At 43.1% G+C, this 24,422-nt stretch overlaps 2 protein-coding genes across 4 annotated transcripts in view; one reads left to right on the plus strand and one right to left on the minus strand.

The window, feature by feature from the left end:
• The window catches only part of NLRP11 (NLR family pyrin domain containing 11), a 45,428-nt gene extending 41,551 nt beyond the window's left edge, over nucleotides 1-3,877 (minus strand). The window contains exon 1 of one of the 2 annotated variants that reach the window (XM_033224527.1): nucleotides 3,752-3,783. The gene's annotated coding sequence lies outside the window, so the exon portion shown is untranslated. Of the gene's footprint in view, nucleotides 1-3,751 lie in introns of both variants that reach the window. The other variant, XM_033224528.1, reaches the window with a different exon arrangement.
• Nucleotides 3,878-7,865: 3,988 nt separating this feature from the next.
• The window catches only part of NLRP4 (NLR family pyrin domain containing 4), a 42,392-nt gene continuing 25,835 nt past the window's right edge, over nucleotides 7,866-24,422 (plus strand). Inside the window, exons 1-2 of one of the 2 annotated variants that reach the window (XM_033224529.1) lie at nucleotides 7,866-8,253; nucleotides 19,309-19,653. In XM_033224529.1, the coding sequence (XP_033080420.1) occupies nucleotides 19,374-19,653 (280 nt within the window). In that variant the 5' untranslated portion in view covers nucleotides 7,866-8,253; nucleotides 19,309-19,373. The remainder of the gene's footprint in view (nucleotides 8,254-19,308; nucleotides 19,654-24,422) is intronic. The other variant, XM_033224530.1, reaches the window with a different exon arrangement.

The following is a 24,422-nucleotide window of genomic DNA, read 5'->3' on the forward strand; positions in this document are numbered from 1 at the left end:
GACCAGAAGCCTTATCAACGAAGTCAATTAACACATCAGTAGACGAACATCTGTATTGTATGCGTTCACGACATATCTGACTTTAATTTTTTAAGTATTTCTAGGCTGCCTGGTTCATCTACAAGTTGTCATACATCTCCCCCAAAATTCTCCAATATATTTATTTTTGAAACGTCATGTATAAATGGACCCATGCAGTTCAAACCTGTGTTGTTCACGGGTCCACTGTGAATTCGTTAAACACATTTGTGTGACACAAGTGTTTTCTTCTTTTAAATCTTGTGTTGGTGTTTTTCCCCCCAAGTGAACACAAGTAGATTAGGGATTAATAAGCCTCACCAAGTCCAACCCTTCCCCAAATTCTTCCCTCCTTTGACTTCTATTTCACCATTGCCTTTCTCTGAGCCCTGTCCTTGTAACCGAGACTTATTCGAGAGACTTCTGAGTTCAGGAGTCAACTGTATTTCCTTCTAGTGATATGTTTGTCTAAGAAAGTGGAGATACCTTGAGACGCAAACAGTCTGTATTTCCCTAAACACGGTTGTATGAGCTTTGCTTGTGTTCTTTAAAGTAGGATTTTTAAGTGGGTTGGTAATAATGCACCAGAAATATTTAATCATGCCCGTCTCAGTCTTCAGGTGTTTCTAATTTTATACCATGACATAGGATAATTCAAGGAAAATTCCAGAAGCTTTATGCCTAGTGATGGCTTCATAGCTTCCAAAAAAAAAAAAAAAAAAGCAATGTTGAATCAGTGTGTGTTAAAAGCTTTCACTACTTACTTTTCCCGAAGAGCAAAACACTGTTTACGCCAACATTTCCTACACTCATCTGACCACACTGCAATGCCTTTTAAGTTGGTTGCTGGAATTTGTTGTTGACTGAGCTATAAGGTGCCAACTGAACTATGAGGTAAGCTCCAACACCTGCACAAAAGCTTCCACAAGTCGGCATTGCATCAGAATAGCTGATCACCGCACAGCTGGACACTTCAAGCACCTTTGACCAGACCTTCCCAAGCACTGAGACACAAGGCAATCACCTGGGGAGTCCTCAAAAACCCCAGTGTCTGGAAATACAGACACTGATTAAATTAGAGACTTTGGAGGTTGGGCCCAGGAATCAGTAGATTGTTTCAGTCCCCACTGTAAATTCAGCACTCGAAGTTAAGAATCAATTTGTAAACTAAAAATAACATGTTAAGACCTCCCCATTCCCCCACCCAACCAACTGAGTGGACCACCTTCCTCCTGGCCAAGGGGACCTGAGAGATACTTGAAAAACAGAATTATTGACCACGGCAGGAAGGGAGGTCAAACCTCCTCCCATCTCTTTCCTTTGATAGCCAGCACAACTCACGGGCATTAACATTAAAATAGAGCTCAGGGCCAGGTGCGGGGGCTCACATCTGTAATCCCAGCACTTTAACAGGTCAGGAGTTCGAGACCAGCCTGGCCAATATGGCAAAACTCCATCTCTACTAAAAATACAAAAATTAGCCAGGTATGGTGGCGTGTGCCTGTCATCCCTGCTATTTGGGAGTCTGAGGTGGGAGAATCGCTTGAACCCGGGAGGCAGAGGTTGCAGTGAGCCAAGATTGTGCCACTGCACTCCAGCCTGGGTGACACAGCGAGACTCCATCTCAAAATAAAATAAAATAAAATAGAGCGCAGAAGATGGACAGAATAGATTCTTTGTGGCAATAAGATACCAGATTATAAACAAGACCTAAGGCAATGCCAGGCAAGGATTAAGTCTTTCTCATGTGAAAAAAATCTCATGAAATGGCTAAGAAGAAAAAAACAAGAAAAACACCTAGTGTAATGTGGCTTATGTTCCAACCTGACTCTGGTATCCCATCACATGACAGACAGCAGCCCAACCCCCTGCCCCAACTGAAGCATTCCTTTCTACTGACTCCAAGTCTCTGGACAAAGCTTAACTCTTTCAACCAATTGCCAGTGAAAGAATCCCTGAACCCCCCCATGACTTGTAAGCCCCCACTTCGAGACATCCCACCTTTTCGGGCCAAACCAATGTACAATCTCCATTTACTGATTTATGACGTTGCCTGTAACTTCTACTTCCCCTAAATATACACAAATAGTTGTGACCTGACTGCCTGGGGACCATTTCCTCAAGGCTTCCTGTGTGCGCGTTTTTCCCTGGGCCATAGTCGCTCACACTGGCTCAGAATCAACCTCTTTAAAGTATTTTACCGAGTTTGGTTTTTCTGTTAACAAATCAATACCTTAGAGTTGAGCATTTTTTTTTTTTTTTTTTTTTGAGACAGAGTCTCGCTCTGTCGCCCAGGCTGGAGTGCTGTGGCCGGATCTCAGCTCACTGCAAGCTCCGCCTCCCGGGTTTAGGCCATTCTCCTGCCTCAGCCTCCCGAGTAGCTGGGACTACAGGCGCCCGCCACCTCGCCCGGCTAGTTTTTTGTATTTTTAGTAGAGACGGGGTTTCACCATGTTAGCCAGGATGGTCTCGATCTCCTGACCTCGTGATCCGCCCGTCTCGGCCTCCCAAAGTGCTGGGATCACAGGCTTGAGCCACCGCGCCCGGCCGAGTTGAGCATTCTTAAAAGCAGGGAAGCTACCTGAGTGATTAAAGTAACCTTTCCTCCCGCCATTTGCAGCCACATGGGTGGAACTGGAGATTATGATGTTAAGTGAAATAAGCCAGGCACAGAAAATACATGTCGTGTGTTACCACTCATGTGAAAGCTAAAAACGTTGACCTCATGAAGGTAGAAAGTGGAGATAGTTACCAGAGGCTGGAAAGGATGTGAGGACGCAAAAGAAGTTGGTTAATAGGCACAAACATGCAGTCAGATAGAAAGAGTAAGTTCTAATGTTAACAGAGAAGGCTGACTATAGTGAAGAATGTATTATTTATTTCAGAATAACTAGACAGAAATTGAAATGTTTCCAACACATGGAAATAATACTTGAGGTGATGGATATTCTAAATACCCTGACTTGATAATTACACATACTATGCCTGTAACATCACATGTACCCCATAAATATTATGTATCAATTTACATTTAAAAAAATTCTTGGCCAGGCCTGGCAGCTCACACCTGTAATCCTGGCACTTTGGGAGGCTGAGGTGGGCAGATCACGAGGTCAGGAGATCAAAACCAGCCTGGCTAACATATTGAAACCCTGTCTTTATTAAAAATACAAAAAAATAGCTGGGCGTGGTGGCGGGCACCTGTAGTCCCAGCTACTTGGGAGGCTGAGGAGGAGAATGGTATGAACCAGGGAGGCGGAGCTTGCGGTGAGCCGAAATTGTGCCACTGCACTCCAGCCTGGGCAACAGAGCGAGACTCTGTCTCAAAGTAAATAAAAAATAATAAATAAAATAAAAACATTCTTTTTGTCTCTAACACTTTATACATCGCATGGAAGAATGGCATCTATAAGGCTACGATGATGAGTTAGCTACGTTTAACCACTCCACCCACAACGCACATACACTTCAAAACACCATGCTGCACACAATACATGCAATTTTATCTGTCACCTTAAATAAGTTTGCAAAAAAAAAAAGCATGACACAAGTTTACCCATGTGAACTTGAAAAAGGTCAAACAGCTTGGCCTGCCCTTAATAACTTTAGTCATTGTATTCCCCCACCATATTATTTCCAGCTCCTAACCAAAGAGAAAGCTAAAGAACCAATATCATGTAATAAAAAAGACCTTAAAATTCAAAGAAGCAAATCGGCCAGAAAGGTAACTCACCACCCCTGCCACCAGGTCTCCTTGGCTGGTCGAAAGCAAACAAGCCAGGAAACGGGAAGAAAAAGGCAGTGCCTGCCCTGTGATTAGCCAGCTGGTTCCTCTCTTGATTGGTCAAGGTGGGTTCTTGATGACCTTCACGATGGAGGGGAAATACTGCTGCACCTGCGTGTTTCTGCCCCAGATGCCCCAATTATCTTTCTCCACCCAGGACTAAACAGGGTCTGCGGATTAGAAGACAGCGCAGACCCCGTTTATGATGTTGGAGCTCATGGGGCATCTGACCAAGAACCTCCAAAACAATTGATTTAGGCAGTGCCGGGGGAAAGAAGTTCTCCACCAATAATCTGCATTTTGGATAACCATCTACACAGTAAGCTCCATGAGGGGAATACGCTGTTCAGTCTACACCACCACCTGGCAAGGATCCTTTCAAATCTGAGGGAGGCCATAAATATTTGTGGAATGAATGCAACCAAAGGGATGTTTAACAGGTGATAGGATTTGCAGAGACACTTCCTAGATCCTCCACCCAGGGCGCCCGGCTTGGCGGCCTATTGGAGTCACCTGGAGGCCTTTAATGATTGCTAACTCACTGCTATGTGCAGGTATCTGCTTTGGTCAGGAGGGAGAATGCTCTGGGTATGACTGATCAATATAGCTCCTCGTATTGAACAGATTAAAGAAAAACATGGCATCTTCACAGGTGCGAAAGGGGAAATAGAAAAGAGTCTACATCTCTTCATGCTTTTAGATGTGTCTTTGTAAATTAGGAAATAAAAACATTTCCTTCACCCAGTAAAGCATTCCAAAGAAGCAAAAGCCACCAAAACTCTCATAATGGATGGGAACATGATGAAAGAATATCTTTTACAATAAGACGCAAAACAAACACGGCCTCCATCCCCATTCTTGTTTCAACATAGTGCACCTGTTCACTGGGACAAGAAAACGGATCTGAAAGAAAGAGGCGAAATTATCATACTGGAGATAATTTGAATATCCATGCAAACTCTCTCCCCTTAAATCTATTGATAAATTGTTAGGATTCAAAGCAGATTTGGTGAATATAAATCAACATACAAATCTGATTGTATTTCTCTGAAAAAAAACTAATTGGAGTTTAAAATTTTAAAGGATGCCATGTGCAGTTCCAAGAAAAATATAAACTAGAAATAATTCTTATAAGAGATTGTAAACCTTAATGAATGTGATATAGAATGTTACTGCCATATACAAGATCCTTATAAATGAAGAATAGCATTACATTCTTGTACAGGAATTATTATTAAGAAGATGTCAATATGCTCCCAAATAGACCTTTATATTCAGGAAAACAATAAAATCCCAATAGAAATGTTCATATCAAAATATAATTCTGAAATGTATGTGGAAAATAGAAGGGACTAGTACAAGCCAAGAGACGCCTGAAGAACACAGGTGGGTGGGAGGTGGGAATGTTGATTGAACTGGATCCACCCTATAAAGATTTAATTAAAAACTATGGTAATTAAGACTTATTGGTTAGCCAGGCACGGTGGCTTATGCCTGTAATCCCAGCACTTTGGGAGGCCGAGGTGGGCGGATCATGAGGTCGGGAGATGGAGACCATCCTGGTTAACATGATGAAACCCCATCTCTACTAAAAATGCAAAAAATTAGCCAGGCGTGGTGGCAGGTGCCTGTAGTCCCAGCTACTCAGGAGGCTGAGGTGGGAGGATTACCTGAGCCCGGGAGATGGAGGTTACAGTGAGCCAAGATCATGCCATGCACTCCAGCCTGGGCGACAGAGCGAGACTCTGTCTCAAAAAAAAAAAAAAAAAGACTTATTGGCACATAGAAGAACAAATAAATAGTGATACAAAACATAGAACCCAGAAACAAATGTAGGCAAATATGAAAAGATGGTTTATAACAGATTTCTGGGCAGTAGAGTAGGTGAGCCGCTCATTAAATATTTCATTTGTATTTAAATGGCAAAAAAAAAAAAAAAAATGGATCCCTTCTCCCTACCTTAGAGAAAAGTCATGACAAGTGACTTAATATTTCTGTGTGAAATTCAAAACTCGATCCTATTTTAAAAGACAATATTAGATATCATCATGAGTTAGAGCAGGAACGATTTTTGTCAACAAGGCCCTCACATTTATAAAACATGAAGTACATTTGGATCAATTTGATTTCATTAAAATAAAAACTGTTCAGTGAATGGTTTTTACATAAAGAAAGCTACAAACCACAAACTGGGAGGAGATATATGAAAATACATAATTGACCACACCACTCTTTCAGAATATGTCAAGGACTTCTGCATGCAAATGAAAACAGAAAACAACCAATAGAAATATAAGGAAAACAATGAAAAGGTATTTCACAAAAGAGGCAACAAATGGCTCACAAACATGAGAAAAATGCTCATGTATAGTAATCACATAAAAGCAAATGAAAACAACAAAATACTTTTTCCAACTAATATTTGGGGACTACTTTAAAATGTTGACAACATCAGGAGTAGGCGGTGAGGTGCAGCTGTGGGAATATTCACCTGGGCCTGATGCTAATATAATTGGTGAAACCACTTGTGAAGAGGCAACTGAAGTCACCTGTGCTCACGGACCCAGCCATTCCACTCAAGTAATCCAAGAGTCCTGTGGGCTCACGGATGTGTGCAAGAAGGTTCAAAACAGCCTTGCTCATATTGGCAAAAACTGAGAAATAACCCAAACATCTATCAGTGACAGAATGGGTCATTAAATGGTGACCGATTCATACATTTAAATACGGTGAGGCAAGATCTAGAAACGAACCGCAGCTAAAACAAATTACCATTGATTAATCTCAAAAACATAGTCAAAAGAATCAAGTCACAGAATGATACATTATAATTTGAAGATGAGGGGAACGTATATCACTGGGAAAAATAAAAAGAAAATCGAAGGGAATGAAGTTCACTTCACAACTGGAAATTCACTTTGGTGGCAACGCCCGAGGGTGGAACGGGTATGCTGTAAACGGCTACAGGAGTCTGCAAAGGTCCCCATCATGTCCACTTCTCAATCTAGATTCTGGATCACGGAGACTTGTGTTATGATTACGGTAATTCCTTAAAGTTTTCATTATGTTTTTCTACACTCCTTGATGTGTATATTTCAAAACCAGGGTCATCACGATCATCATAGCACTGAACTCAGGATTCTTACAAGGAGGAAGTAAAATTGTGGTTGTAAAAGGATAGCTCCTAGGACACTGAGGTTTGGCACGAACTCAGATGACTGTAATGATTGTAGGGAAGCTGGAATAGAAGGAAAACCATGCCCAAGGATGAAATGTTAACCTCGTGTCTAAAAAACTTAGCACCTATTCTGCCTATGCAGAAAGAGAGTAGCCGATATCCATTAAGTTCTTCTTGCACGCCAGGCACAGTGGCTCACACCTGTAATCCCAGCACTCTGGGAGGCCAAAGCGGGCAGATCACTTGAGGTCAAGAGTTCGAGACCAGCCTGGCCAACATGGTGAAACCCTGTCTCTACTAAAAATACAAAAATTAGCCAGGCATGGTGGTGGGTGCCTGTAATCCCAGCTACTCAGCAGGCTGAGGCAGGAGAATCTCTTGAACCCGGGAGGTGGAGGTTACAGTGAGCTGAGATGATGCCACTGCACTCCAGCCTGGGCCACAGAGTGAGACCGTATCTAATAATAATAATAATAATAATTTCTTCTTGCACGATAGGTTTAGTTACGGCAGAAAGATGTTGTGCCACATGGACATCCTTCAAGGAGTTTAGGATGTAGGAAGGAATTAAGCATTTTAAATTATGAACCGAGTCACCTCAACTCTCCAAATGAACCATTTTGCAGAGACTGGTGGAGCATATCTGCAGTCGGGAGCCCTGGGAATCCTAAATAGGAACCTCAGCCTGAAACATCCCCCGCTCTAGAGGACACCAGGAGCCAAGGTCTGGAACAGGCCCTCAAGGGGCGGTGGGAGTTTCGCTTCACATCTTTTCTGGATCTGTTCATCAAAAGCCCTCCTGAGCCAATGGGAAGGGAGCAATTCATTGGCCAATCAAATGGCACCAGCGATCTTTTCCTCCCGCTTCCAGCCGCCAATCATTAAGACCAGGAAGGCGTGGGAGCGGTGAGTCAGCGCCTCGTGCTGGGCTGTGCTTCTCTTCTATTTTCCTTGGTTACTTTGGGTCTTCCTTTTCTTTCTCCTTTTTCCCCTGTCTCCTTTCTTGATCCTGATTGAGCACAGCCAGGCTTCTCCATCCTGTTTACCCAGCATTTTCCTTCTCTCCGGTTAGTGGGGTCGATGAACGCCCTGTGTTTATAAGGTGCCTCCCAGTTGAGCCTGAGACCTGGGAGAAGAACGGGGAGTGGAGGTGGGGGAGACTCGTCACGAAGGGAGACCTTGGAGCTTCGAGAGTGGGAATGTTCTTATTAGATTCTTCATCTCTGTTGACACAAACATGTCGGAGAAGCTGGAGGACATAGACGGGGATGAGGTAAGGGGGGCCCTGCCCATGAACGGTGAGACCCAAGTCCACTCTGCTCTTGGGAGCTTGCTCTCTGACCTAGGGCAGCAACATCTTTGATACTGTAATTCCAGGATGTGATTTAAAAAGAAAATCACACTTGTAGTTGACTCACACTAATTGTGTATATTTATGAGATGCAGAGTGATGTGTTGGTACATGTATAGGTATCATTAAATCAGGGTAATTAGCATATCCATCTCCTCATGTATCGTTTCTTTGTGTTGGAAACGTTCAGAAACCTCAGGTGGGAGGAGGGAGAGGGTCAGAAAAACATAGCTGTGGGGTCCTCTTCTTAGTACCTGGGAGACGAAAAAAATCTGTACACCAAACCCCTGTGATACGAGTTTACCTATGTAACCGGTGTACATGTACCCCTGAACCTAAAATAAAAGTTAGAAAAACCCTTGAAAAGACACATTAAGATATCATTAACTGTATGCAACCTACCGTGCTACAGAACACCAGCGCCCATTCCTATCCCCAGGTGTAATTTGGTATCCATTAGCCAACCTCTTTTCATCCCCCTTCTCCAATGATGCCATTTGTTTAGACTATGAAATAAACGTGTATAGAAAGAGTATCTATCTTTCTATATCAATAAAAGTTGGTTTTTTACTGTTAAGGGTTGAATTGTGTCCTAACCCTGAAAACACGCACACAAAATCAAAAACAAAAACTAAAGTCCTAACGCCTTCATAGGGTGACAAAATAAGGTTGTTGCAGATGTTATTAAGATGAGGTCATACTGGAGTGGATAGGCCCCCTAACTTAATGACAGGTGTCCTTGTGAAAATGGCCACATGCGGCTGGGGGTGGTGGCTCACGCCTGTAACCCCAGCACTTCGGCAGGCTGAGGTGGGTGGATCACGTGAGGTCAGGAGTTCAAGACCAGCCTGGTCAACATGGTGAAACCCTGTCTTTACTGAAAATACAAAAATCAGCTGGGCGTGGTGGCAGGTGCCTGTAATACCAGCTACTCACGAGGCTGAGGCAGGAGAATCGCTTGACCCAGGAGGCGGAGGTTGCAGTGAGTCGAGATGACATCATTGCATTCTAGCCTGGGTGACAGAGGGAGACTCTCCAAAATAAAAGGAAAAATGGCCACAAAGCTGGGCGCAGTGGCTCACGCCTGTAATCCCAACACTTTGGGAGGCCGAGGTGGGTGGATCACCTGAGGTTGGAGGTTCAAGACCAGTGTGACCAACATGGTGAAATACAAAAAATGAGCCAAGTGTGGTGGCACAACCCTGTAATCTCAGCTACTCGGGAGGCTGAGGCAGGAGGATTGCTTGAACTTGGGAGGTGGAGGTTGCAGTGAGCCAAGATTGCGCCATTGCACTCCAGCCTGGGCAACAAGAGTGACACTCTGTCTTAGAGAAAATGGCCACATGAAGATAGAGACAAGCAGAATGGTATGTGACAGTCAGAATGGAATTATATAGCTGCAAACCAAAGAATGACATAGATTGCCAGCAAACCACAGAAGCTGTAAGAGGCAAGGAAGGGCTCCCCTGGGGTTTCAGAGAGAGCACTGCCCTGCCAACACTTTGATTTTGGACATCTAGGCTTCAGAACCATGAGGCAGTAGGTTTCTGTTTGAAGTTACCTAGTTTGTGGTACGTTGTCATGCCAGCCCAAGGAAACTAGTACACTATTAAAAAAAAGTAGTGTGATTTTACCCTTAGAGAACAGCTTCAAGAATATATCCTTTACTTAGGCTCACCAGATGTTAAAGGTTTACCTTATTTAGTGTCTCTCTACACTTACGTGTTTTTCCTGATCTGTTCAAGATGTGTACACATTGTACAAATTTACACCTAGTACTTTACCCTAAATGCTTCAGGGTTTATGTTCTAAAAGTAAAAATAAAAGCAAGCTCTTTTGATAAGCACACTATATAAAACAGGAAATGAATAGTACATTATCTAATGTACAGATCTTACACTTAATGGACTTTAAAAAATTTTTGCATTTGTTTTCACAAGTGGACTTAACATGCGAATTCTTATACTAAGCCTGTTGTGTTTTGTTTTACGTTCTGGGATACATGTGCTGAATGTGCCGGTTTGTGACATAGGGATACATGTGGCATGGTGGTTTGCTGCACCTATCAACTGGTCATCTAGGTTTTAAGCCCTACATGCATTAGGTAGTTGTCCTAATGCTCTCCCTCCCTTTTCCTGCCTCTGCCACAGGCCCCGGTGTGTGATGTTCGCCTCCCTGTGTCCGTTTGTGTTCTCATTGTTCAACTCCCACTTATGTGTGAGAACATGTGGTGTTTGGTTTTCTGTTCCTGTGTTAGTTTGCTGAGGATGATGTAAACTGGTTTTCATTATCCCACCTATGCCTCAGTTTGAGACTGTTGCGTTCTCTCTCACATTCCCACACATACACGTGCTTATGCTCTCTCCCATACCCACACCATGCTCTCTCTCTTAGATTCTGGAAAAAAATAATTTTTATTTAAATTTTGAAATAATTTGCTGATGAAGACGTTTGAGACTGAAGTCTTCTCTGGGGAAAGGATTTCACATGGTTTTTGTTGTTGTTGGTTTTTTTTTTTTTTTGAAACGGAGTCTCACTCTGTCGCCCAGGCTGGAGTGCAATGGCTGGATCTCAGCTCACTGCAAGCTCTGTCCCCCGGGTTCACACCATTCTCCTGCCTCAGCTTCCCAAGTAGCTGGGACTACAGGCGCCTGCCACCTCGAAGCTTTCACAACTTCACACACAAAAAATAGATGAAAGTTGTCATTTTCTAAGAATTTATATATTTGAAAAAAATTACCAGTTTTATTGGCATAAAAATGGTAATAGGCTCTATTTTTTATCTCTGTAGGATACACAGTGGTGTCTCCTCTTCTGTTCCTGGTATTTGTTGCTCATGTCTTCTTCATCAGACTTGTTGGGGCTTATCCAGTTTGTATTATCAAAGAATCTACTTTTGACTGAGTCTTGTATTTTAATTTTTATTTCATTGATTTTTTTTCTACTTTCTTTTGCTGTGTTTTGCTTTTTAGCTCAATGTAGAATTAGCTTATGAATTTACAACCTTCCTTATACCTTTGAAGTAGCACATTTTTCTAGGTCCTGATTTAGCTGCATTTCACTCTATATGTAGCATTAAATATTCAGTTCAAAACCTGATATTCGATATTTTCCCTTTATTCATAGGTTACTTAGAAGTATGTTTCTTAAGTTTGGAATGTCCTTTTCATTGTCAATTTCTGACATAAACTGTGATCCAGAATATTCTGTGTAACTTATTTGAAATATGTTGAAGCTTGCCCTGAGGATCAGCATATGGCTGACATTGGTAGATGATTCATCTATCTTAATGTATTTTTTCTATTTATTGGATGAAAAGGTCTGTGTCCACAAGGTAAAATTTATCCATTGTCTTTAAACCTTTTATTTTCTTTTTAACTTGTTTATTTAATTATGAGAACAAATTTATAAAATATCCTATGATTAGGGACTTGCCTAATTCTTCATATGGTGCTGATGGTTGGGTGGAGTGTGTGTGTGTAGACATATACACATATACACATACATACATACATATACATACATACACATGTACATATATACACACATATACACACATGCACATACACATACCCACATATGCATACATATAAGCATGTGTGTGTGTGTATATATATATATTTATTTTGAGATGGAGTCTTGCTCTGTTCTGGGCTGGAGTGCAGTGGTGCTATCTTGGCTCACTGCAGCCTCCGCCTCCCAGGTTCACACCATTCTCCTGCCTCAGCCTCCCCAGTAGCTGGGGTTACAGGTGTCTGCCACCACGCCTGACTAATTTATTTTTTATTTTTAATTTTTTTTGGTGTTTTTCGTAGCGACGAGGTTTCACTGTGTTAGCCAGGCTGGTCTAGATCTCCTGACTTCAATGATCCGCCCACCTTGGCCTCCCAAAGAGCTGGGATGATAGGCGTGAGCCACCATGCCCCGCTGACCATTGCTATATTTTAAGGCCATGTTATTGTTGCATGTAGGGTTGTAATTGTTCTCTCTTCCTGGTAATTTGAGCCCTGTGGTTATGCAGCATCTAGATTTATCACTAATGTTTTGGCTTGGGGTCTGCTCTTTTCATATTAATATTGTTAAAACAGATTTTTTTTTTAAACCTGGAATAATTTAATATCTTTTGCCTCTAATTCAAGTCATGCAATAAATGGAATGGATAGAGCTTGGTGAGTAAGATTGGTTATAATACCTTATGCATGCATGACATGCTATTTTGTTCAGATTTCCCATTTAAAAAAATTTTTAATTGACACATAATTGTACATATTTATGGGGTATGGTGTGATATTTTGACACATGTATCCATTGTATAATGATCAATTTTGACGTATGTATCTATTGTATAATGATTATATCTGTTTCTTGAGACATTTATCATTTCTTTGTGGTGATACTCAAAATCTTCTAGCTATCTTGAAATATCCACCACACTGTTACTTGCTTTAGTTACCCTCATGTGTGAGAGAACGCTAGGACCTGCTCTTTCTAACCGTCAGTGTGCCTGTTGACCAGTCGCTCCTGGTCTCCCCTACTCTCCCATCCCTTCCCCAGCCTCTAGTAACCGCTATTCTACTCTCTACTTCTAGAAGTTCTTTTTAGATGCCCCACATAAATGAGATCATATGGTAGTATTCTTTCTGTGCCTGCCTTATTTTACCTCATATCCTCCACATTCATCCAGGTTGCCACAAATGGCAAGATTTCATTATTTTTTATGGCTGGTATTCCATTGAGTCTATATACCACATTTTCTTTATGCATTCATTTATTGACGGGCACTTAGGCTGCTTCTATATCTTGGTTATTAGTGATAGTGCTGCAGCCCGGGCGCGGTGGCTCATGCCTGTAATCCCAGCACTTTGGGAGGCCGAGGTGGGTGGGTCACCAGGTCAGGAGATAGAGACCATCCTGGCTAACACGGTGAAACCCCGTCTCTACTAAAATTAAAAAAAAAAAGAAAAAAAAAATAGCTGGATTTGGTGGCGGGCGTCTGTAGTCTCAGCTACTTGGGAGGCTGAGGCAGGAGAATGGCGTGAACCCGGGAGGTGGAGCTTGCAGTGAGCCGAGATCGAGCCACTGCACTCCAGCCTGGGTGACAGAGCAAGACTCCATCTCAAAAAAAAAAAAAAAAAAAATGTGCTGCAATAGACATGGGAGTACAGATATCTCTTTGACATCTGAATTTCCCTTCTTAAAGATATATATACCCAGCAGTGGAATTACTGGGTTATATGGTAGTTCTATTCTTAATTTTTTGATAAATTTCCATACCGTTTTCCATAGTGGTTCTGCTAATTTACATTCCTACCAGTGGAATGTAAGAGTTGCCTTTTCTCTGCATCCTTGCCAACGTTTGTTATTATTTTTTTTTTTTTTTAGTAGTAGCTGTTCTAACTGGGGTGAGTTATGCCAGATTTTTTTAGGTTCAAATTTGCATGTTGTTTAGTCTTTCAACTTTTGTTTTTTCGTTCTTAGTTACCTCTTTAAAGAGCAATTATTTGGTTTTTGTATTTATTCTTACCAGCTTTGCTTCTGTACCATGGAGGCAATTATTTTGTGTAATTACTAATAAGAGTTTAAATTGACCATCCCTTTTTTATTTACCCTATATGTTCTAGGTTCTTATTTCTGTCTTTGTTATTTTTTGGATTAGTTTGACATTTTTCCTCTTTATCTACTTTGGCAGACATACTTTTTTATGGCTATATCAGAATTCTATCAGTGGGTGTATCAGAATTTCATATCAAAGTTTTACTTCTGTCATCTTCCCGGAGAAGAACATTAGATCTCTTGATGTCCTTTCTCTCTCTTTTTTTTTCATTTTATTTACGTTCCAGCTGTGATAAATTTTAATTCTATTTTCTGTCTCACAAGACTGACTCCATAAAACAACTTTTCTTCTAATTCACTGTGGCATCTCTTAATTTTCACCTGGAATAATTTTCCTTTTCTCCAGTGGTCAATTTTCAGAATTTCCTAGAGTGTAAGTCCTGTGTTAGAAAATTTGTCATTTATATGCAAATACCTGTTTTTACTTACTTTATTTTTGAGACGAAGTCTCACTCTGTTGCCCAGGTTGGAGTGCAGTGGTGTGATCTCGGCTCACTGCAACCTCCGCCTCCTGGGTTCAAGTGATTCTCCTACCTCAGCCTCCCAAGTAGCTGGGACTACAGGCACCCGTCACCACGCCTGGCTAATTTTTTAGATTTTTAGTAGAGACGAGGTTTCACTGTGTTAGCCAGGATGGTCTCAATCTCCTGACCTCATGATCCACCCACCTCGGCCTCCCAAAGTGCTGGGATTACACGCGTGAGCCACTGCGCCTGGTCTTATTTCTTAAAGATTATTTTATTCTGGTTAGACTTGAGTCGGCAGCTATTTGTTTTGGGCACCTTCCATGGTTTGCTGCTTTAGTTTCTTCTTTCTGTAGTATTTGATAGGTCAGCTGTCAACATAATGGCACAACCTTTCGAACAAATTATTGCCCTCCCCTTGCCTTAACCTCACTCTGGAATGCTTTCAAAATTTTCCCTTTTGTCTAATACCTTTATGTTTTAATGTCATTAAGTTTCCCTGTAATGTGTCTAGGTATGGGTTTGTTATTGATACTCTTGGACTTTATTGGGCTTCTTAATTAGTAGATTGATTTTTTTTAATTGGTTAATAGAAACATCCAGGTCAGGCACAGTAGCTCATGCCTGTAATCCCAGCACTTTGGGAGGCAGAGGCGGGTGGATCACCTGAAGTCAGACGTTCGAGACCAGCCTGGCCAACATGGTGAGACCCCGTCTGGCGTGGTGGTGGGCACCTGTGATTCCAGCTACTTGGGAGGCTGAGGCAGGAGAATCACTTGAACCTGGGAGGTGGAGGTTGCAGTGAGCTTAGATTGTGCCACTGTACTCCAGCCTGGGCAACAAGAGTGAAACTCTCAGTTGAAAAAAAGTTTTAAAAAGAAGCATCCTAGTAGCAATCTTACATTAGGTTGGTGCAAAAGTAATTGCAGTTTTTGCATTATTTTTCATGGCAAAAACCGCAATTACTTTTGCATCAACCTAATAAAACATACTACATCTGGTCCACAGTCTCTTTTCTCCTTTTGGGGAGCCAGTAACAAGTGTTAGCCCTTTTCATCCTCAGTCTCTTGTCGTCTTTTATGATTTTAGTCTTTTTTCTCTAATTCTCCTTGGATGACTTCTCTTTACTTGTCTTCTAGACCACTAATTATCTCTGTCAAATCTGATACTAACACATTGTATTAATTTCCTGGGACTGCCATAACAGTGTACCACAAAACAGCTTATGCAACAGAAACTTACTGTCTCACAGTTCTGAAGGCTAATAAGTCCAAAATCAAGGTGTTGGCGGTGTAATTCCTTCTGAAGACTGTGAGAGAGAATCAGTTTCGTTCTTCTCTATTAACTTCCACTTGCTTTAGGTGTGCTTTGGTTAGTAAGTGGTATTTTCCCTGTGGCATGATATCCTCTTCCCTCTATTCATATGTGTCTAGATTTTCCCCCTTTTTATTTTTTGAGATGGAGTCTCACTTTATTGCCCAGACTGGAGTGCAGTGGCATGATCTCGGCTCACCGCAAGCTCCACCTCCCGGGTTCAAGTGATTCTCCTGCTTCGCCCTCCCGAGTAACTGGGATTACAGGTGTTTACCACCACGTGGCTACTTTTTGTATTTGTAGTAGAGACAGGATTTCACCATGTTGGCCAGGCTGGTCTCGAATTCCTGACTTCAGGTGATTCGCCCACCTCGGCCTCCCAAAGTGCTGGGGTTACAGGTGTGAGCCACTGCGCCCGGCCAGATTATCCCCTTTCAATGAGGTCACCAATCATATGGGACTGGGGGCCCACCCTGCTTTAGTATGACCTCATCTTACATGTTCCAGGACAGCTAATTACATCTACAAGGATGCTGTTTCCAAACAAGCCCAGAGTTCAGTCGCACTTGATGACCTCCAGTGTGGCTCATTGTATCTACAAGGATGCTGTTTTCAAAAACTTCATACTTCAGCATGTAACTTTTGCAGGGGGACACACATTGGATGCGGAAAATATTCCCTGGGGATTTTTGTGGTGGTGGTGGTGGTGGTAGAGGAGTGTGTGTGTGCGCACGCATGTGTGCCCGTGTGTGTGTGTTTGGGGGAATATTGAAAGTGCGATCTGTAGCAAATCTGAATGCAGTCTTTCCCTTCACTTTCAGAGTATCTCTTCCCAGAGCAGGAGGTATCAATATTTCAGCCTGTGGCAAGAGGCTAAACTCTGATCTTGACACTGTCTCCACATCAAGAAAAGGCCAGCTCTAGTTGCCTGCTTCTCCAAGACGGTTTCAGAACAAAGCACTAGCAATGTTCTTGCCCAACGTCATTCTTTAAGTCAGTGGTTTTCAAACTTGGGCACGTGTCAGAATCAGCTGAAGGTGTAACAGATGGCTCTGCCCTACCCTCAGCATTTAGTATGTCTAGGGAAGGAACTGGGGGTTTCCGAAGCGAGTTGCCAGTTGGTGCTGATGTTGCTTGGAGAAGCATTGCCTTAGGCCTTGCTCAGTGGTGGCCTCGGGACTCGGATACGTGTTCCTATAATTAAGATTTTTACTAAAAGTAGACTTTAAAAAACTATTGGCAAAAGCACCCAGAGGAGAAGCCATGAAGGTCACCTTTCCATCATCGTATTCTCATTCTGAATACTGCTTAATCATTTTCCCTAATTTTTGTTTGGGTTTTTTTGTTTGTTTCTTTGAGACAGTCTCGTTCTATCGTCCAGGCTGGAGTGCAGTGGCGTGATCTCAGCTCACTGCAACCTCCACCTCTCAGGTTCAAGCGATTCTTGGGCCTCAGCCTCCCAAGTAGCTGAGACTACAGGTGCCCGGCTACTTTTCTCTAATTTCTGGATCTTAGATGCTATTAAATTGTTTTTTAAAGATTTTCTCCAAATTACCTAGTTTATTCGGGGCAACATTCTGCCTAATGGCCACCCATGAATAAAACAGTTTTATTTTTATTTTCCACTGTATAACTTAAGCCTTTTATTGACTTTACTACTGAGCTCTAATTTCATTGCCTTTAAGACAAAAATGACCTCGCTACTGTTGGCTTTTCTTTTTGAATTATGATTTGCTTTACAGCTCAGAGCTCAATTGATTATCATGAATGTTCCACGTATGCTTGAAAAGAATGTGCTGTTGTTTGTATAAATATCCATAAGGTAATGTGTTGATTTTTTATTTATGTATTTATTTATTTTTTGAGATGGAGTCTTGCTCTGTCGCCCAGGCTGGAGTGCAGTGGTGTGATCTCGGCTCACTGCAAGCTCTGCCTCCTGGGTTCACACCATTCTCCCTCCTCAGCCTCCTGAGTAGCTGGGGCTACAGGTGCACACCACCACACCCGACTAATTTTTTCTATTTTGGTAGAGATGGGGTTTTGCCATGTTGGCCAAGATGGTCTCAATCTCCTGACCTCGAGATCCACCTGCCTCGGCCTCCCAAAGTGCTAGGATTACAGGAGTGAGCCACTGCGCCCGGCTATACTATATTGTTTAAAAAGTCACTATGTACAACCCACATGATATGGTTTGGTTTTGTCCCCACCCAAATCTCATCTTGAATTGTAGCTCCCATAATTCCCACATGCTGTGGGAGGGACCAAGTGGGAGATCATTGAATCATGGTGGTTTCCCCCATACCATTCTCACAGTAGTGAATATGTCTCATGAGACCTGATGGTTTTATAAGGGGAAACCCCTGTCTTTTGGTCCTCTCTCTTGTCTGCCGCCATGTAAGATGTGCCTTTTGCCTTCTGCCATGATTGTGAGGCCTTCCCAGCCACATGGAACTGTGGGTCCATTAAACTCCTTTTTTCTTTCTATAAATTACCCAGTCTTGGGTTATGTCTTTATCAGCAGCGTGAGAACAGACAAATACCCACACTTAAGAGGTGGGGAGTTATACCGCATCTCCTTAAAGGGGAAGAATCCATCCAGCTAAGCTACTTGGAATTCTTCTTGCTCAAGTTGTTATAGTTTTAGCTATTGGAGGCTCTTTCAGCCTGCGCTGGGTTTCTGTTGTTAGGAAGCAGTCTTAGAAACCAAGATGTGATCTGGACACTGGGTGTATCGATTGCCACTAGGGTATCTGTTGTACTTCCAGGCCTCTGCATGAGTGTGACCATAACAAAGTACCATAGATAAGACTGTACTTCCAGGGATCATTTCTCTAGTTCACTACAAAATACTGCAGACTGGATGGATGACCAACAGAAATGTAATTCCTCTAGTTCTGGAGGCTGGAAGTTCAAATCAAGGTCCAGCAGAGTCCGCTCTTGATGAAGACTCTTTCTGGACTGTACACGGCTGCCTTCTGTGTCCCCACGTAATAGAGTCAGAGGAAGAGATGGGGAGAAAGAGAGCTAGGGAGGGAGTTCCAGTTGTTCCAGCACTGTTTACAGAAGAGACAATCCTCCTTCCCTCCTTCATTGTGACTTTGTCAAAATCAGTTGGCTACATTTGTGGGGCATGCCTTCTCTATTGTTTACTGAGAAAAATGTAATTTCTATATTTACAATGTAATTTCTATATTAAAATGTAAAAATGTAATTTCCCTATTTACAGTGTAATTTCTAGATTTAAAAGTAAAAATGCAATTCCCATAGCTACGGTGTAATTCCCGTGGCTACAGTGTAATGCCTGTAGTTACAGTGTGATTTCTAAAAATGTAAAGTCTATATTTGCTTGGATATTGAGGCCATGTCGTGTGACTATAGGATTCTCGGATCTTCTAGATTATTGGATCTGATTACCCCATCTATTATTGAGACTTTGCATGACCATTTCAATGAAAAGGTGAAATGAACCTAATAACGTTCTGCCTTCATCATCATGCCCCCAATACTAGCAAGATACTATATAAGAAAACGGTAATCTTGATCCATTTATTTTTAATAATTTGGCACTATCCTGAATTTTCCACAGGTTTTATTTATTTATTGTTCCTGGTCACTGTCCCTTTGAGGATTGGTATTGCTGCTCCGGACAAGATGGCGGCCTCTTTCTTCTCTGATTTTGGTCTTCTGTGGTATCTAGAGGAGCTCAAAAAGGAGGAGTTCAGGAAATTTAAGGAACACCTCAAGCAAATGACTTTGCATCTTGAACTCAAGCGGATTCCCTGGACTGAGGTCAAAAAAGCATCCCGGGAAGAACTTGCAAACCTCTTGATCAAGCACTATGAAGAACAACAAGCTTGGAACATAACCTTAAGAATCTTTCAAAAGATGGATAGAAAGGATCTCTGCATGAAGGTCATGAGAGAGAGAACAGGTGAGGGAGTCTGGGAAGGGGGCAAGGCTTCTTTTTTTTTTTTTTTTGAGACGGAGTCTCGCTCTGTCACCCAGGCTGGAGTGCAGTGGCCGGATCTCAGCTCACTGCAAGCTCCGCCTCCCGGGTTCCCGCCATTCTCCTGCCTCAGCCTCCCGAGTAGCTGGGACTACAGGCGCCCGCCACCTCGCCCGGCTAGTTTTCTGTATTATTTTAAGTAGACACGGGGTTTCACCGTGTTAGCCAGGATGGTCTCGATCTCCTGACCTCGTGATCCGCCCGTCTCGGCCTCCCAAAGTGCTGGGATTACAGGCTTGAGCCACCGCGCCCGGCCTGGCAAGGCTTCTTATGATGACTGTGTCCTAATTTGGTAAGTGGTCTCTGCCTGTCTACAACAGGCAGAGTGTGCTATGGGAAAATATTAGTCGGGTTTTCTTTTTTTTTTTTGTTTTTGTTTTTGTAGATGGAGTCTCACTTTGTTGCTCAGACTAGAGTGCAGTGCAGTGGTGCGATCTTGGCTCACTGCAACGGTAACCTCCACCCCCCAGGTTCAACCGATTCTCCTGCCTCAGCCTCCTGAGTGGCTGGGATTATAGGCACCTGCCACCATGCCTAGCTAATTTTTGTATTTTTAGTAGAGATGGGGTTTCACCATGTTAGCCAGGCTGGTCTTGAACTCCCGACCTCAGGTGATACACCCACCTTGGCCTCCCAAAGTGCTGAGATTACAGGCATGATCCACCACACCCAGCCTGAAAATACTGTCCTTATAGGCAGGAAATGGTCTCTTAGACCTGGTGGTTATATGTGGGTAAAATGTCAGTGGCTATTGTGTCCTGACCTGTATTGTACCTTTATCTGGGTCACCAGTGATTTTTTACCCTAAGCTGAGAACTTGCAGCCAAGCCAGAAACTCTCTGAGGTGAAGTTGTAGCATAGGAACTATGCACTTGACTTATTTGCAAGAGCAACCAACACCTGCGGCAGAGGTTACGGTGAACTGAGGCTGACTGTTGTAATCATGCGTTTAGCCAAAGTTCACATCAGAGAAGCTGTGATCTATAAGCAGTGTGGCTTTTAGAGTCACATTTATATTTATCCTGGCATGAGGTGTTCACCGTGACTTTGCAGATTTGTGATATCAATGGCAGGAGATAGCTCTTTCGAATTGACTGCTAAATTGTTTCTCTTTGTCGTTGTTCAGTGTTTTACTGTGATGTGCCTGGATGTGGTTTTGTTTTCATCCCGACTGGGATTCTTTAATATTCTTGCAACTGAGATTCAGTAACTTTCTTCAGTTCTCAATTTCAGCCATTGTCTGTGTATTCCATTCTTTTGTTTCTTCTTCTGGGACTCCAGTTACACCTACTGGACTTTCTTGTTTGTTCAAGATAGGGTCTGGCTCTGTCACCCAGGGTGGAGTGCAGTGGCGTCATCACGACTCCCAGCAACCTCAACTTCCTGGGCTCCAATGATCTCCCACTTCAGCCTCCCAAGTAGCTGGGACTACAGGCGTGTGCCACCATGTTTGGCTAATTGCACACCTGGCTAACTTTTATAAAAAATTTTGTAGAGATGAACTCTCACTATATTGCCCAGGCTGGTCTCAAACTCCTGGGCTCAAGTGATCCTCCTGCCTTGGCCTCCAAAAGTGCTGGGATTACAGGCATGAGCCACCATACTGGCCTAGACTCTTTATGATTATGATTATGATTATTATTTTATACAGAGTATCACTCTGTTGCCCATTCTGGTGTGTAGTGGTGTGATCTTGGCTCACTGCAACCTCCACCTCCCAGGTTCAAGCAATTCTCCTGCCTCAGCCTCCTGAGTAGCTGGGATTACAGACACCCACCACCATGCCCAGCTAATTTTTTGTGTTTTAGTAGAGACAGGGTTTCCCCATGTTGGCCAGGCTGGTCTCGAACTCCCGACCTCAGGTGATCTGCCCACCTCAGCCTCCCAAAGTATTGGGATTACAGGCATGAGCCACCGTGCCTGGCCTTGATTCTTTTTCTTTTTCTTTTTTTTTTTTGAGACAGAGTCTCGCTCTGTCGCCCAGGCTGGAGTGCAGTGGCTGGATCTCAGCTCACTGCAAGCTCCGCCTCCCGGGTTCCCGCCATTCTCCTGCCTCAGCCTCCCGAGTAGCTGGGACTACAGGCGCCCACCACCTCACCCGGCTAGTTTTTTGTATTTTTTTAGTAGAGACGGGGTTTCACCGTGTTAGCCAGGATGGTCTCGATCTCCTGACCTCGTGATCCGCCCGTCTCGGCCTCCCAAAGTGCTGGGATTACAGGCTTGAGCCACCGCGCCCGGCCTGATTTCTTAAATTTAGTTCACATGTTTTGTTTATGCAGTTTGCCTTTTCACATACTTCCGTTTTTTCTCAATATTTATTCCATCTTCTATTTTATTGAGCGTTTTAAATTACTTTAAAATCTGCCTGAAGATTTTAACATTTACAGGTCTCTTTCTACTGTTCCTTTTTCTCTTTATCTGGTCATACAGTCTCCCAGTATATATGGTAATTTTGAGTGCCAGATTTTGACTATGAGACATTGAAAAGATTGAGGATCTGTAGTATCTCATTCCAGTGAAATTGGAATTGGTTCTGGTAGTAGTTGGGGGGAAAGTTCCTTAATAGTGAGGAATTAAAATAATTGGTTTGAAATAAGATAATCTGAGAGTTTCCATTTTTGGTGATGCTAGCCTTTCTTGTACATTTTCTTGATTTGGAACATTACTTGGAAAAAACCCTTCCCAGTCCAATTTTTTTTTTTTTTTCGTTTGAGACGGAGTTTCACTCTTTCACCCAGCCTGGAGTAAAGTAGCATGATCTTGGCTCACTGCAACCTCACTGAGTCCCCCAGGTTCAAGTGGTTCTCCTGCCTCAGCCTCCGGAGTAGCTGGGATTATAGGCGCTGCCTGCCACCACGCCCAGCTAGTTTTTATATTTTTTGTAGAGACAGGATTTTGCCATGTCGGCCAGGCTGGTCTTGAACTGCTGATCTCAGGTGATCCGCTCGCCTTGGCCTCCCAAAGTGCTAGGATTACAGGTGTGAGCCACCGTGCCCGGCCCCCCAGTCCAAATTTTTAAGCAAATTCCCCCATGTTTCCTGGAATGTTTTAGTGTCACATGCTGCAGTCTGAGCTACACTGGAAGCTGAGGCAGGAGGATCACTTTAGCCCAGAAGGATGAGGCTGCAGTGAGCTGTGATCCTCCTGCCTTGGCCTCCCAAAGTGCTGGGATTACAGGCATGAGCCACCATACTGGCCTAGACTCTTTTTTTTTCATCATTATTATTTTATACGGAGTCTCACACCACTGCACTCCAGCCTGGGTAACACAGCGAGACCCTGTCTCAAAAAAGTAATTTATATAAAGAAGAACATTCTTTGCACGTGGAACTATTTTAGAATATTGCTAAAATAAAATGTAAGCAGGTCTGAAGATAGATCTTCCACTGGGTACTTAGGCCTCTATCTCTTCACAGTTGGTTTGAGGTTGTACCCACTTAATTCCCCTTAATGAGCAGTGAAACATGTCACGGAAATCTCCAGAACAGCTGAGAGGACCAGGAAAGCAGGAAGCCACTGGGGAATGGGCAGACAACTTACTGAGCTTAAGATGCTAATGGGATCCTACCAATGTCAGATGGCATTTTTACCAGTTAGGAACTTCAGGGGACTGAAAGATTGGGAGAATCCCTCGTTCTCCCCAATAACTTAAGGTAGCGTTACCTATAGTCACACCCAGCAGTCTATGGGCATTGGATTATATCTTTCACCTGCATCCAATCAAATCCGTAACCATTATGCAGGGGCATAGGGAAAATTTCTCACCTACAACTGCCCCCCACATCTCCAGTCCATCAGCAACCACTCATCTGCAGAATATAAACATCATACTAGTTATTTAAGGAACAGATAACTGTAAGGGAGTTTTCAGCCTGGCTAAAGGATCTGGCTCTAGGCTGGTGCTCCAGAGATGACTCTAAGAACTGTAGCACCAGGGAGCTGCTACCTCTCCTGCAGCAAGGAAGGAGGGAGATGGGAAGCCCTCTGTTAGAACTGTGACTTTAGAAATACACCACAACAGCTATGATTCAGAAATTGGGAAGCTCACCAGTGCAGCAGCTGCCTAAAATCAATGACCACAGAAACTGGTTTTTGTTTTTGAGACAGTCTTGCTCTATTGCCAGGGCTGGAGTACAGTGGTGTTAATCTCTTCTCACTGCAACCTCCACCTCCCGGGTTCAAGTGATTCTCCTGCCCTGGCCTCTCAAGTAGCTGGGATTATAGGCCTGCACCACCACACCTGGCTAATTTTTGTATTTTTAGTAGAGATGGGGTTTCACCATGTAGGCCAGGCTGGTCTCGATCTCCTGACCTCAAGTGATCCACCTGCCTCAGCCTCCCAAAGTGCTGGGACTACAGGTGTGAGTCACTGCCCAGCCAACTACCGCAATTGGAGACAAGGCTTCTGTTACAGAAGAACCCAGTGTCTGTATGTTCATGGAAGCTGGCAGCAAACAGACAGAAGATAGACTTCAGTCTCCTTCTCCTTCACGAGAGTGAGGGCAAATCGCAGAACTTCATCTGTACCTTGATCTTAGCTACAAGGGGTTGTGGGATGTGTAGGGCTTGGTCATATTGTTGCTGAAATTTTTTTTTTCTTTTTTTTTTTTGAGACGGAGCCTCGCTCTGTTGCCCAGGCTAGAGTATAGCAGTGCCATCTCAGCTCACTGCAACCTCTGCCTCCCAGGTTCAAG

This window comes from Trachypithecus francoisi, unplaced genomic scaffold (genome assembly GCF_009764315.1).
Source record: "Trachypithecus francoisi isolate TF-2019V2 unplaced genomic scaffold, Tfra_2.0 Lachesis_group12, whole genome shotgun sequence".
In the NCBI taxonomy this organism is placed as follows: domain Eukaryota; kingdom Metazoa; phylum Chordata; class Mammalia; order Primates; family Cercopithecidae; genus Trachypithecus; species Trachypithecus francoisi.